The sequence below is a fragment of the Salvelinus alpinus genome, chromosome 10 (assembly GCF_045679555.1).
Source record: "Salvelinus alpinus chromosome 10, SLU_Salpinus.1, whole genome shotgun sequence".
NCBI lineage: Eukaryota > Metazoa > Chordata > Actinopteri > Salmoniformes > Salmonidae > Salvelinus > Salvelinus alpinus.
The window spans coordinates 21275895-21290758 of NC_092095.1; the positions used below are offsets into that span (position 1 = coordinate 21275895).

At 44.9% G+C, this 14864-nt stretch overlaps 1 protein-coding gene across 10 annotated transcripts in view; it reads right to left on the bottom strand.

Moving 5' to 3' along the window:
• Nucleotides 1-2126: 2126 nt before the first annotated feature.
• LOC139531695 (nebulin-like) overlaps nucleotides 2127-14864 on the bottom strand; it is a 63166-nt gene continuing 50428 nt past the window's right edge. For 3 of the 10 annotated variants that reach the window (XM_071328387.1, XM_071328390.1, XM_071328389.1), the window contains 18 exons: nucleotides 12310-12414; nucleotides 12077-12181; nucleotides 11626-11733; nucleotides 11340-11450; nucleotides 11005-11118; nucleotides 10750-10860; nucleotides 8957-9061; nucleotides 8751-8849; nucleotides 8488-8592; nucleotides 8078-8170; nucleotides 7398-7487; nucleotides 6872-6976; nucleotides 5992-6169; nucleotides 5683-5724; nucleotides 5455-5547; nucleotides 5111-5260; nucleotides 4345-4466; nucleotides 2127-4097 (listed from right to left, as the gene is read on the bottom strand). In XM_071328387.1, the coding sequence (XP_071184488.1) occupies nucleotides 3921-4097; nucleotides 4345-4466; nucleotides 5111-5260; nucleotides 5455-5547; nucleotides 5683-5724; nucleotides 5992-6169; nucleotides 6872-6976; nucleotides 7398-7487; nucleotides 8078-8170; nucleotides 8488-8592; nucleotides 8751-8849; nucleotides 8957-9061; nucleotides 10750-10860; nucleotides 11005-11118; nucleotides 11340-11450; nucleotides 11626-11733; nucleotides 12077-12181; nucleotides 12310-12414 (2013 nt within the window). In that variant the 3' untranslated portion in view covers nucleotides 2127-3920. The other 7 variants (XM_071328388.1, XM_071328391.1, XR_011666411.1 and 4 more) reach the window with 7 other exon arrangements.

Consider the following 14864-nt stretch of genomic DNA (forward strand, 5'->3'; position numbering starts at 1 on the left):
GTCACAACAGTGGTAGGCCTGATCACCGACAACAGCCTATAGGGAGGAGGTCAGGGAACTGGCAGTGTGGTGCCAGGACAACAACTTCTCCCTCAATGTGAGTAAGACAAAGGAGCTGATCATGGACTACAGGAAAAGGCGGGCCGAACAGGCCCCCATTAACATCGACGGGGGCTGTAGTGGAGTGGGTCGAGAGTTTCAAATTCCTTGGTGTTCACATCACCAACGAACTATCATGGTCCAAATACACCAAGACAGTCGTGAAGAGGGCAGGACAAAACCTTTTCCCCCTCAGGAGACTGAAAAGATTTGGCATAGGTCCCCAGATCCTCAAAAAGTTCTACAGCTGCACCATCGAGAGCATCCTGACCGGTTGCATCACCGCCTGGTATGGCAACTGCTCGGCATCTGGCCGTAAGGCACAACAGAAGGTAGTGCGTGTGGCCAAGTACATCACTGGGACCAAGCTTCATGCCATCCAGGACCTATATAATAGGCGGTGTCAGAGGAAAGCCCAGAAAACCCTCCATTTGTTTTGTACACTGCTGCTACTCGCTGTTTATTATCTATGCATAGTCACTTCACCCCTACCTACATGTACAAATTACCTCAACTAACCTGTATCCGTGCACACTGACTCAGTATATATTCGTTTTTATTGCTTTTTACTTTTTATTATTCAGGTAAATATTTTCTTAACTCTTCTTGAGTGGCACTGTTGGTTAAGGGCTTGTAAGTAAGCATTTCACAGTAAGGTCTACACCTGTTGTATTCGGCGCATGTGACAAAGTTTGATTTGATTTTGAATTGACGTCTGTGCGCAGTGGGTGGGATATATCACGCTCAAGCTGTTGAGCGTGAAAATTCCAGCACAGTTCTTGACACACTCAAACCGGTGTGTCTGTCACCTACTACCATACCTCGTTCAAATGCACTTCAATCTTTTGTCTAGCCCAATCATGCTCTGAATAGCACACATACACAATTCATGTCTCAATTGTCTCAAGGCTTAAAATCCTTCTTTCTCCTCCACTTCATCTACAATGGTTGAAGTGGATTTAACAAGTGACATCAATAAGGAATCATAGCTTTTACCTGGATTCACCTGGTCAGTCTATGTCATGTTGCTAATGTTTTGTACACTCAGTGTATGTTGCCCTAAGAGTTGTGCAAAGTTCGTAGAATCTTATTCAAAATTATTCACAACTAATGGCTGCCAAAGGTGCCTCCAACTCTGGGCTGTGAAGACATACACAATCAAGACATTCATTTGGAAAATGTTATAATTGTTCTTTCACTTTAAAAATGTGTAGTAGGTTGTGTAGATCGGTAGGAAATAAAATCAAATGTTTTCCCTTTATAGATTTAATTTTAAGGCAGCAAAATATGAAGTGCAAAGGGTGTGTAGCCTTACGAGCGAATATAATAAGCTTTTTAATTTTAAAAAAGCTCCTTGCTGTCCCCAGTCCACCTGGCCGTGCTGCTGCTCCAGTTTCAACTGTTCTGCCTGTGGCTATGGAACCCTGACCTGTTCACCGGATGTGCTACCTGTCCCAGACCTGCTGTTTTCAACTCTCTAGAGACCGCAGAAGCGGTAGAGATACTCTTAATGATCGGCTATGAAAAGCCAACTGACATTTACTCCTGAGGTGCTGACTTGCTGCACCCTCGACAACTACTGTGATTATTATTATTTAACCATGCTGGTCATTTATGAACATTTGAACATCTTGGCCATGTTCTGTTATAATCTCCACCCGGCACAGCCAGAAGAGGACTGGCCACCCCTCATAGCCTGGTTCCTCTCTAGGTTTCTTCCTAGGTTTTGGCCTTTCTAGGGAGTTTTTCCTAGCCACCGTGCTTCTACACCTGCATTGCTTGCTGTTTGGGGTTTTAGGCTGGGTTTCTGTACAGCACTTTGAGATATCAGCTGATGTACGAAGGGCTATATAAATAAATTTGATTTGATTTGATTGAATAAGTCATGCTATTACCAACATACAAGCTCAATAACCTTAGACAAATGGTGGTCTTGTCAATACATTAATATTGTACATTTATGCACTGACCATGTATAATCCTTTGTAACAAATTTCAAAGGGTGTTTGAATTAGCCAAATACAAAATCATTGTTGACAAAGCGTTTTTATTTTTCACACGTGACACTGCAGTTAATGACAAAAAAATTAAACAAATGGTTAACTCAGGAAAAAGTGGCATCTCACTAAAACTCAGTGATGGTGTACAAACTGAGTAAAACATTTTCTTTTACAGAGACATTTCAAGACGGAACTACCTACTCGAAGCAATAAACCACTGGACAAAAAAAATCTATGATGTTTCTTGCTGTCCCATTATTTTCTCTTCAAGGCCGATAAATATTACCATTTTATAACTTAGCCATTTCTGTTTATTAGCTACCACATTCCATGATAACATGTAATCTACAATAACATGTTAAAGAGATCCCCAGCTACCATGTATCCAGAAACTATGTCATTGAATGGCCACAGTAGGCCTAGTATTCAATAATCTTTGCACCCCTCAAGATATTACAGTATAAACTATTTATAACATGCACCAATACATGTACTGTCATTAGTGTCTGCAATCCTGAAGAGTAAAATAGGATCATCTTATACATCACAATACTGTTCACAATTGTTCAGAAATGTCAAGATTGCAATCCAACTTCATACACCATTCTTGGGTGTTATTTGAAACTGTGTACATAGCAAAATATAACAACCATGTTGCCAGTTAGCTCTAAATTATGTGGACATGATCTAATCAAAGCCTGTGTGAGGCTTAACTGGTATATGAGATGTAGATAATCCACTAAAATCACAGAAAGAGGTGAGATTGCGTGACTCGTTGACTATAGATTGTATCAACTATATTTACTTGTGGAGCTGGTTTAAACCAAACCCTTATGTCATCAGACAGAAACAGTACGAAGCGACGTGTTAATGAGATAACAAAAGCTAAACAGCTAACTTTCTGGCAATCACTGTCAGGATATTATTGAAACATAGATTTCTCCTCAACTCCCTCTCCCCTTCCCTCCTTTGTACATAAAACACAGTTAGTGTGGATGTCTAAATGCGAAACATAATAATAGAAATGAAATACAAAGGAGTATAAGAAGGCCCCATTCTGGTCCTGGAGGACTGTGTTGGGCTCTATTCAAGCAAACCCGCTAAGCACTTTTCCAGGATAAGTCGAAAACATTACTGTTCTTGTGCTGCAAAACTGCACTTTTGGGATCATGAAGTCAACACAACGCTGTTTACTGTGTGAAACTAAAAGAAACTGCACTGCCTAACCAAATTCAAATGTGCTTTCTATTGTGTGAAACATGTTTTCGACAGCATTCCATTGAATATGTATTTTTGTCTGCTAATGTTGTCTATTTGAGGGTTGCAATTCTCTGATTGAATTATATAAACAATTTTCATGAACTCTGATCACGTGGGGCAAGCCACCAATGCCTTAAGTGAAACCAAAAGCAAAACGTATTACATGATTACTTTAAACATAATTTTCAGAGGATAGTGTGGCTCTGATAGTTTGTGCCTGTAGTCTAGACAAGGCAAATTGAACAACTCCATTCAATTAATGTATCTTACTGATGCAGCTCTCCAGGACCAAGCTTAAAACAGACACTTGCGGAATGGACTCTGCCTACACCATGGTAAGGCTAGCCCTTGGGTGCATCTCAATAATCTAGAGTAGCCTCCTTTCCTCATCTCCTCTCCTTCATCTGTACTGACATGAAAAGAACTGGACTGGTGAAAGTCAATTTCCCAGTAGGCATCCAATCCACCTTATCCCTTCCACCTATTCAATCAGTGCAGATGGAGGAGAGGAGACAAGGGGAGAGGAAAGAAAACCACTTGAAGACTATTGAGATGGTTCCCTTAGTTGAAGCACTCCACGTAGTTGGCGGGGAGCATGCCTGATTTGCCGGTCCTCTGCACGGTGCCGTACATCCAGCCCTCGTCGATGGGCTGAGCGTTGACGATGACGTCACCGTCGCGGAAGGACACCTCGTCGTGGTCCTGCGCTGAGTAGTCGTACAGCGCCCGGTACACTCTCTGAGCGGGAGGAGTGGGAACAATGTTAATCATGTGGGTTTGTGTCTACAACGTGAATAGTACAACATAAATATCACGGCACACAAGTAGTTGACTGTGTGAATATTTTTGGGTTTCTTTTTTGTTAACAAATATTTTACTGGCATATTTTGGATAATTTCCTAATTGAATTGACCATGGCATACAAATAAGATCCTGTAGGAATTTTAAAAAACGACAATAATAGACTGCTTGCATTGGAACTCACCATGGTGACAGATGGAGGGGACTGCACAGACCTCACAGAGGACATGCTGGTCTGGTGCATGTAGCCATACCCATGCTGCTGCTGCTGAGCACTCTGATGGTACGCCCCAGGTAGCACAGGAGCTTGTAGTCAAAGACAGACAGGAAGACAGACATTGATAACAACATTTTGAGACCTATCATTTAGTGCTCAAAACTGATTTTTTTGAGCAGGAATACCATCTCCTTTGAGTCACACTGCGCATACTAGGTGATTGTTAGAACATCACAAAGAAATCTAAATGGAACCATGCCATCCCCAGTTGACCTGGAAATCAATCAAATAGTTATTGACTGTTAAGTATGTCTGTGGGCAGGGAAGAAAACTGTGAGAGAGTTAATAAAATTAAAACATTTAAACATCACAACCATCATCAAAACCCTAGGAGGCTTTCAAGCATTGGATTAGGGACTCCTGTGTACCTCATGTCAGTGGGCTGTTGGTCAGGTTGTATAGAGAAGGGCGAGGGAGGCATTCTGTTGGTCAGACACGTGCTGGGAGAGGAGTTAGGTAAGAGGGGAATCAGGAGTCACACTGATAGTCAATGGGTGAATGAATGATGTCTACTCCTTCCACCGTATGTGTGTGTGTGTGTGTGTGTGTGTACGCACGTGCTTGTTATTGGTGTGTTGACTCACAAGTCCAAGCATCTGTATGACCTAATATTTCCAAAATCTAATTTCTAAGTGTCTATATGTTTACAATTTTCTGACTGAGCTCTGACTACCTCTGTCCTGGGACTGCAGTGCGGAGCTGCTGCTACAGACAGACAGGCTTTTGTCCCACAGGTCAGAGGCAGAGGCCAGTGAACTCACTGACTGGGCCTGCGAGTGCACCGACTGCTGAGATTGCTGCCGGGTGAGGCGGCTCACACGCTCTGATGCACAGCCACAAGAGGGCGACAGAGACAGTAGGAAAAACAACAGTGAGGAAAATAACAGAGCGAGGCAATGGAAAGAAAATAAACAGAGAACGTAAGGAATGTAGAATGTAGAAGAGATGAGTGGAGCAGGAGGAGGATACAGGAAAGTGTGGAGGGAGATGAAAGCATGTTGTAGGGTTTTGTAGTACCAGACAGTCTGTGAAGACTTTTAGACTGAATGTTATCCTCCACAGGGTCAAAGTCAAAGATGGAGCCTGGGTCCGTCCGCCACACTTTAAGGTCTTTGACAGGGGAAAGGTCAGGAAAGGGTCATTTAGACTTACAGAGAAAAGACAGGAAGAACACAGGAATACAAAGTAACGGAAAACAGAAATCCACAGCTTAAGTCATGTAGATTACAGAGAGTAAACACATACAGTTTCGGGCCAGGTGAGTAGAGTCCAATGTGGAGCTTCCGTCTGCAGAGTGAGAAACTTGTCACAATGGATCTTTTCTGTTTCCACAAATGTAACGTGGACACATCTGGGCTTGGATTCATTTTGTCACTGACACTAAACAACCTCTAATTGCTAGACACTAGACAGCACATGTAATTGAAAAACTTTGTTCAAAGGACATCACAATTTCCCCTGACTCTTCAAAGATTAGATTAATTAATTTCCCTGACTTTAAGGTCAAATCCTTTTTGAGGACGTGTGGTGCCTGCCATTTTGTGTGCTGCTCACCTACGATGATGCCGCCGGGTCTCCTGTCCATCTCCACCACCTGTGGGTGCACTCCCTTGTAAGCTGCCTCGCTCATCATCAGCTTGTTCCGGTGGTGCATTCTCTCCATGCTTTGGTCCTCCATCACTGGGGTGCAGCCTCGGCCCCTAGTCCGCTCAAAGTCCTCGTGGTATTTCGCCTGTCAAAGCAAATATGGGTGGCACATTTTCAGCTTCACGATAACAAGTCAGAGTTTTATGTGGCAGCTTAATGAGAGGAACATTATTGATGTACATTAACACATTTGTGAAATCGTGTCACACCAGGCAAATCGTCTGTCAAACGCACAAAAACACATGTGCCGATGCGCGCGCATGCGCGCACACACACACACACACACACACACACACGTATGGGTTCGACACCCCCGAGATGGAGAGAGTGAAGAACAACCAGAGGAACATCAGCTCAGTGAGGGACACAGTACACACACACACACACACACACACACACACACACACACACACACACACACACACACACACACACACACACACACACACACACACACACACACACACACACACACACACACACACACACACACACACACACACAACCAGTGTGCATTTTGGTCAGACAGAAAAGGGTGCATTTTGGTCAGTATGCAAAAAAACTCCACACAAGCAACCATGTAAAAATATTTTTATTAGTAAAACACACACTCACAGACACGCTCACAAACACACACTCATTAGGCCTCCCTCATGAATGGTAACAGCCATGCTGTTAACTCTTTAGCTCTGTGGGTTAAAAGTGCAGCAGTCCCACCCGCAGTGTGCTTGACACGTGTTAACTCGCTCCATGGTCTGCGCAACCGCCATGGTAACCTGAGCTCTACCATGGAGATATCGTTCTGGGACTTCCTGACACGCCTTAGTTCGGGCGTGTCCAACTCGTTGCAGGACCGGCCCTTCATCTCTTTCATCCCGCGCTGGTACTTCACCTGGAACACACAAAAGATAAGCATGGTCATCCTCACCAGCACACTCCCACCTGGGTTTGGTTGAATCTCTAATGTAGTGCCATTTCCACGACATAGGGCACTGCTTGCAGTCAGAGCCCACATACATGTTGCACAGGAGGTTACTGATCGATTTTAAGTGTGGCCCCACAGTCCTCGGTGAAGACCTGATGCGGCCCACGGGCCAAAATGAGTTTGATGCCCCTGATATGAAAGCTCATCTGACCAGAATCAGTGGCACCTTAATCGGGGAGAACGGGTCGGTGGTAATGACTGGAGTGGAATTTGTGGAATGGTTTGATGTCATTCCATTTGCTCCGTTTCAGTCATTATTATGAGCCATCCTCCCCTCAGCAGCCTCCCCTGATAGGTTGTCATTTCAGGTGCATCCTATGTGACTTGCCGAGCTGATGTTCTCCTGGTTCTGACGGACTCTCTCCAACTCTGGGGTGACTCCCACACTGGTGGCCTGCAGCTGCTTTTTATACTTCACCTGTGGTCACACGACATTCACACAACATTTAAAGAACATTCACAAGTCAGAGTTGTCTCTACAACCAGAAAACCAGTTTGCAACCAGAATATTACATTATTATGACGTCCCATGCCAGATTTAGCCTCCTGGGTATCATTGGTGATTGGCAGCTGGATGAAAACAGTGTCCCGGTTCAGTTGCCATGGCTCCAGAGGTCCTGGGCTGCCTGGCTGGGGCCCTGTGTCCCTCCCGTCTGCTCTGCTCCCTCAATGGGGGATTGTTCAGCAAGGTCCACTAATGGCTGTAATGACTTAGACTAGACCAGGGCCAGTGTGAAAGGCTGTCTGTGTCAGGCGGGACAGGACAGAGTTTCAGACCAAAATAGTGTTCAATAACAAACCAAGGGCCTTTATCTTTTGAGGAGTTTAAATGTAATGCCAGGAGCAAATTCAATGGTATGCATTGTATCAGTAACTAAATGGTTGTTCAGTGTGTCTGCCGTTTGTCATTTGTAGTTTGAAGCTGTAGAAAACCCAAACAAAACCAGATGAAACCAGTTTTCAAAACAAGCCCTTCCTGTGAGGTCAAAAGTCAGACAAGGTTCTCACCGAGCTGATGTTCTCCTGGTTCCTGCGGACCCTCTCCGTGTCAAGGGTTTCCATGACTGCCGTCCCGCTCCCCACCCCCTCTCTGTATTTCACCTGGACATGGAACAGAGCCGTCACACAATCTTACAGCGGCACTGTTAACTTGCTCACCGTACACATGTCATAAAAATAATTCCCATCAACACTCATCATAATATTGAAGACCTTGTTAAAATAAGAAAGCCAAGTACATAATAGAGCTAGGTTCAGATCTAGATACAGATCTAGGTTCAGATCTAGGTTCAGCTCTAGATACAGATCTAGGTTCAGATCTAGGTACAGTCTAACCTACAGCAACATACTGTAGTTCATAAGGTCCAAGGACTATATGTACAGTACATGGTTGTGTAGAACAAAGGATTGCATCTTACATCACTGATTTTCTTTGTGTTCTCTCTGGCGAGGATGATTTCTGGCGTGTCGGTGACAGAAGACATCAGGCTTCTGTGCAGCTTTGAGTCCCAAGCGTACTGACACTGGAGGTTTAGAGCAAAAGGGCAACTGTGTGGACAGATAATACTGCATGTTATAAAAGTGTGTGTGTGTGTGTGTGTGTGTGTGTGTGTGTGTGTGTGTGTGTGTGTGTGTGTGTGTGTGTGTGTGTGTGTGTGTGTGTGTGTACTGTGTCCCTCACTGAGCTGATGTTCCTCTGGTTGTTCTTCACTCTCTCCATCTCGGGGGTGTCGAACCCATACGAACCCTTCAGCTTCTCTGCTTCATCCTTGTACTTCTTCTGCATAAAGCCGAGAGATTGACACTCCATTAAAGCACATACCCCATTCATTAGTGTAATATAAAGGGCTAATCATGGTGGCATGCAGTACTGAGAGGTAGCCCTACCTGACTGTAGACATCTTTCATGTAGGCGGCGTGCAGTAGTTCTGGTGTGTCTGTCACTGTACCGTACGAGCTCTCCCTCATCTGGGCTGTCTGCTTGTAGGAGGTCTGAAAAAGTCAAACACAGACTAACACTTACAGTACACTAACAGACTTAGGTTAGCTTAGCAACAACAGGATATTAAAAGCATCATGACAGAAACACTGGTTTTCATTTCCTGTTGCATGAGGTTTTGCTACTGTGTGCCCCAATGAACACGATCAAGGTCTCAAATTAAGGTTTTGTTTTAGAGTGAAACTAAATAGACACAATATAGTCTCTAAAATTAATGTTTTATGAGGTGGTTTCATAAGACAGCGATGCAGACCGGCGATGCTTAGGCCCATCTATAAGTGATGAGGGAGGACCATACGTTGTCTGTGTGTGTTGCAGTTATGTAATGGAGCCCTGAGGCTGGACAGGTCCATCTGCTGCCTGTTATTTTACCTGATTATAATGACTGTGGAGCTGATTAGTATTACTGTGGGCAGGTCTGTAAAAGAGAGCAGGTGTTCTCAGATGGAAAAAATAGCCACAAAGCAGATGTGATACTTTACTGCTGCGTCACATTTGAAAAATTGAGAATTTAAAATATGACAAATGTGACTGGTTCCATTTCAGCCTCTAACCCTTTGGTCTCTCCTTTCTAGTTCAGAAGAGGCTGGTGGGAGCAGTTATTGGAGGAGAGGTTCATTGTAATGGCTGTAAAGGAATTAATGGAACGGGGTCAAACACGTGGTTTCCATGTGTTTGGTGCCATTCCATTTATAACATTCCAGTCATTACCATGAGCCCATCCTCCTATAACTCACCCCACCAGCCTCCTAGGGCCTACATATACCAAAGGCTTTGGAGTTGTAAGCAATATGATGATGGCACTACCTGGACTCCTATTAAGACTAAGCAGAGCTTCCATGCTTTTACCTGTGCAGAACAAAGTTGTAGGGGCTAGGTAGAGAAATGGACCTGGGCCTAACTAGTGGTATGGGTTGGGCCCTACCTGGCTGGTTAACTAGTGGTATGGGTTGGGCCCTACCTGGCTGGTTAACTAGTGGTATGGGTTGGGCCCTACCTGTCTGGTTAACTAGTGGTATGGGTTGGGCCCTACCTGGCTGGTTAACTAGTGGTATGGGTGGTGCCCTACCTAGCTGGTTAACTAGCGGTATGGGTTGGGCCCTACCTGGCTGGTTAACTAGAGGTATGGGTTGGGCCCTACCTGGCTGGTTAACTAGTGGTATGGGTTGGGCCCTACCTGGCTGGTTAACTAGTGGTATGAGTGGTGCCCTACCTAGCTGGTTAACTAGCGGTATGGGTTGGGCCCTACCTGGCTGGTTAACTAGCGGTATGGGTTGGGCCCTACCTGGCTGGTTAACTAGTGGTATGGATTGGGCCCTACCTGGCTGGTTAACTAGTGGTATGGGTTGGGCCCTACCTGGCTGGTTAACTAGCGGTATGGGTTGGGCCCTACCTGGCTGGTTAACTAGTGGTATGGGTTGGGCCCTACCTGGCTGGTTAACTAGTGGTATGGGTTGGGCCCTACCTGGCTGGTTAACTAGCGGTATGGGTTGGGCCCTACCTGGCTGGTTAACTAGCGGTATGGGTTGGGCCCTACCTGGCTGGTTAACTAGTGGTATGGCTTGGGCCCTACCTGGCTGGTTAACTAGTGGTATGGGTTGGGCCCTACCTGGCTGGTTAACTAGCGGTATGGGTTGGGCCCTACTTGGCTGGTTAACTAGTGGTATGGGTTGGGCCCTACCTGGCTGGTTAACTCTGTGGCCTTCTTGGCCCTCTGCATCTCCAACACGTCACCACTGATCTCCATGCCTTTACCCATGATGTCATTCTGCAGGTCCTTGCGGTACTCTTTCTAGAGGGAAAGATTCAACACTGCTTAATTCTCACATAATGTAATGATGGTGTGATATTGTGCATCACAAAAGTGTGTGTGTGAAAATTCCAAGAAGTAAAACAACTGTGAAAGTGAAAGATGAGTATAGAAGCAAAACTGTACCTCATTGAGGATGTGGCTGGCGTTTTTAGCCCGTATGAGGTCTGGTGTGTCCTCCAATCCCAGCCCTGAGAGCCCCCTCCCCTTCACCTCCAGTCCTTCCCTCCTGTACTCCTTCTGTAGGCACCAGCCATATAAATATCATTACTAGAATGGACATTCCCAATCAAGCAAATGTTTTTCAATTCTAACTGAATGTATGTGTAGATGGTGCATATCAGCAGATGGCAAAATGGACTCAGACCATAGACTTAAGACCACATTTGAAGTATAGAGACATTTGATTTTGAAATGAAGTATCCCTTTAAAATATCATAGAGGGCTATGTTGGCACAGACCTCACTCAGGACGTTGCTGGCATGGCGGGCAGTCAGGTATCCAGGGGTCAGGTCAACGTCCACTAGGGCCTTGCCCCGGATGTGGCCATCATATTCCTTCCTGTACTCTCTCTGATGTCAGTGGGAAGAAAAAGGTACGCCATCATCCTTCTGTCATTACCACGCACTCACGCACGCACGCACGCACGCACGCACGCACGCACGCACGCACGCACGCACACACACACACACACACACTCACTTCAGCATGCTACATCATTACAGTAAAGGCAGGTGTGTCACCCACCTCACTTTGCATTTTCTGAGCCTCCTTGGACACTCTGTAAGACTGTGTGTCCACAAACTCCATCTGGGACTTGCCTTTGTTTCTCTCATACTCTTCCTTGTATTTCACCTGTTAGGGAAGCACATCCATTAAACCACAAGAGGCAGACATATTGACGATCAATAACGTGCGTGGGAGTCATAATATATGTACCTTACAGTACAGTGAGTGCATACATTTTTTGTGTGTGTATGTGATCACTGCAGGAGGTGAACCTACAACCTTGCTGCTAAGGCCCCGCTTATCCAACAGAGCCACACAGGCCAGTTATCTTTTAAAAAAACATCCGGGAGATCCATGCCGTTCCACCTCAGGCTCATTTAGATGTTTTGACCCTCAGCGTTGAAACATTGTTTCAGTAAACCCCATGGTAGTATAGACCACAGCGTGAGGAGTCTCTTACTATACCCACCTGGCTGTGCAGTACCGCATTCTCCCTGTGGTGGAGCTGTTCTGCTGTGTCCAGTGCTATATGGTAGTGTCCCTTAGACTGCTCGTACTTCTTCTTGTACTCTACCTGAATAGACAGAGGACAGGTGTATGTTAGAGCTGGGCTGGATCAAAAGCCTGCACAGTGCATATCCAGCGGCTCTCTAGGAGGGTTACTAGACGTTCTGATCTGTATCAGGGAGAGGGAAACATTACGTTGCTCTGCAGCTTGCTGGCGTGTAGAGCGTGTTTCAGCTGTAGTAGGTTGGGCAGGTCCACGGATCCCTCGATCACCTGGTTCTGGTTGGTCTTATACTTCACCTGTAGAGAACAAACAAACACAGATAGAAACCTTCCTGAAATGAGTGTTGTCCTTCACATGCGGTGGGGTGCAAGGCATGGACGAGGAAGCAATGTGAGGATTCTGTGAGGTAAACAGAAGATTCACCTCACTCATCCCCACGGGAGTGGTACAACTGGCTTGGGGTCAATTCCCGTTTTAATTTAAGTCAACAAAAATGGCCCATTGTTTTTACTGAGGACGCTTTCAAATGTCAATTCACCTCCTGAATTGACTGAATTGAGATGACATTAACAGCCACCCTGTTAAATACACCACAAATCTGTTCTCAAATCCTAAGACTTCTGACATGGGAACTTTCATCCTCACAGCGCAGGCTACAGCTTCTCATCCAAAGGGCCCCACTCTCTTTAGTTTCAACCAAACCCTCCATTTGCCTTTAAAAGGTTCCCATGGAAACTGCTAACACGGCAGCCTGAATTTTAGCTAAGTGCACGTTGAAAGCAATAAAACATAGGAACCTCAATGGAACAAACCCAGGAGACGGGAGAGGAGCTGAGGGGGGTGTCCCATTGAGGTTCCATTTACAGGCTGTTTCTGAAGGGATATTTGAGGAGTGTACTGTAATACCCCACTACTGAGCCAAGCACAGCTGAGCTGCCACATTCAGTAGCCAAACGTTGTTGAACGTTGCAGATAGAAATGCTACAAATAGAGCCGGCGTGATTCCTTATTCTACATGTCAGAGAAGCATGTAGAAAAACATGACTGTTCTACATAGCTTTTTTCTATCTGAAAGTTGCGTCCTGCTGAACATGCCCCAGGTTACGCATCCACCATAATGGCCAGAACTGTGTTGGAAAGGACAATGTGGGAAGAAAGTCAGAGTCAGCACAGTACAGTTTGGGCCGGTGCAATAGTGTGAAAAGGGTATACAGTTGAAGTCGGGAAGTTTACATACACTTAAGTTGGAGTCATTAAAACTCGTTTTTCAACCACTTCACAACTTTCTTGTTAACAAACTATAGTTTTGGCAAGTTGGTTAGGACATCTACTTCGTGCATGATACAAGTAATTTTTCCAACAATTGTTTACAGACAGATTATTTCACTTATAATTCACTGTCTCACAATTGCATTGGGTCAGAAGTTTACATACACTAAGTTGACTGTGCCTTTAAACAGCTTGGAAAATTCCAGAAAATGATGTCATGGCTTTAGAAGCTTCTGATAGGCTAATTTACATTATTTGAGTCAATTGAAGGTGTACATGTGGATGTATTTCAAGGCCTACCTTCAAACTCAGTGCCTCTTTGCTTGACATCATTGGAAAATCCAAAGAAATCAGCCAAGACCTCAGAGAAAAAAATTGTAGACCTCCACAAGTCTGCTTCATCCTTGGGAGCAATTTCCAAATGCCTGAATGTACCACGTTCATCTGTACAAACAATAGTACGCAAGTATAAACACCATGGGACCACGCAACCGTCATACCGCTCAGGAAGGAGAGGTGTTCTGTCTCCTAGAGATGAATGTACTTTGGTGCAAAAAGTGCAAATCAATCCCAGAACAACAGCAAAGGACCTTGTGAAGATGCTGGAGGAAACGGGTACAAAAGTATCTATATCCACAGTAAAACGAGTCCTATATTGACATAACCTGAAAGGCCAATCAGCAAGGAAGAAGCCACTGCTCCAAAACCGCCAATAAAAAGCCAGAATACGGTTTGCAACTGCACATGGGGACAAAGATCGTACTTTTTGGAGAAATGTCCTCTGGTCTGATGAAACAAAAATAGAACTGTTTGGCCATAATGACCATTGTTATGTTTGGAGGAAAAAGGTGGAGGCCTGCAAGCCGAAGAACACCATCCCAACCATGAAGCACGGGGGTGGCAGCATCATGTTGTGGGGGTGCTTTGCTGCAGGAGGGACTGGTGCACTTCACAAAATAGATGGCATCATGAGGGAGGGAAATTATGTGGATATATTGAAGCAACATCTCAAGACATCAGTCAGGAAGTTAAAGCTTGGTCGCAAATGGGTCTTCCAAATGGACAATGACCCCAAGCATACTTCCAAAGTTGTGGCAAAATGGCTTAAGGAAAACAAAGTCAAGGTATTGGAGTGGCCATCACAAAGCCCTGACCTCAATCCTATAGAACATTTGTGGGCAGAACTGAAAAAGCGTGTGCGAGCAAGGAGGCCTACAAACCTGACTCAGTTACACCAGCTCTGTCAGGAGGAATGGGCCGAAATTCACCCAACTTATTGTGGGAAGCTTGTGGAAGACTACCGGAAACGTTTGACCCAAGTTAAACAATTTAAAGGCAATGCTACCAAATACTAATTGAGTGTATGTAAACTTCTGACCCACTGGGAATGTGATGAAAGAAATAAAAGCTGAAATAGATCATTCTCTCTACTATTATTCTGACATTTCACATTCTCAAAATAAAGTGGTGATCCTAA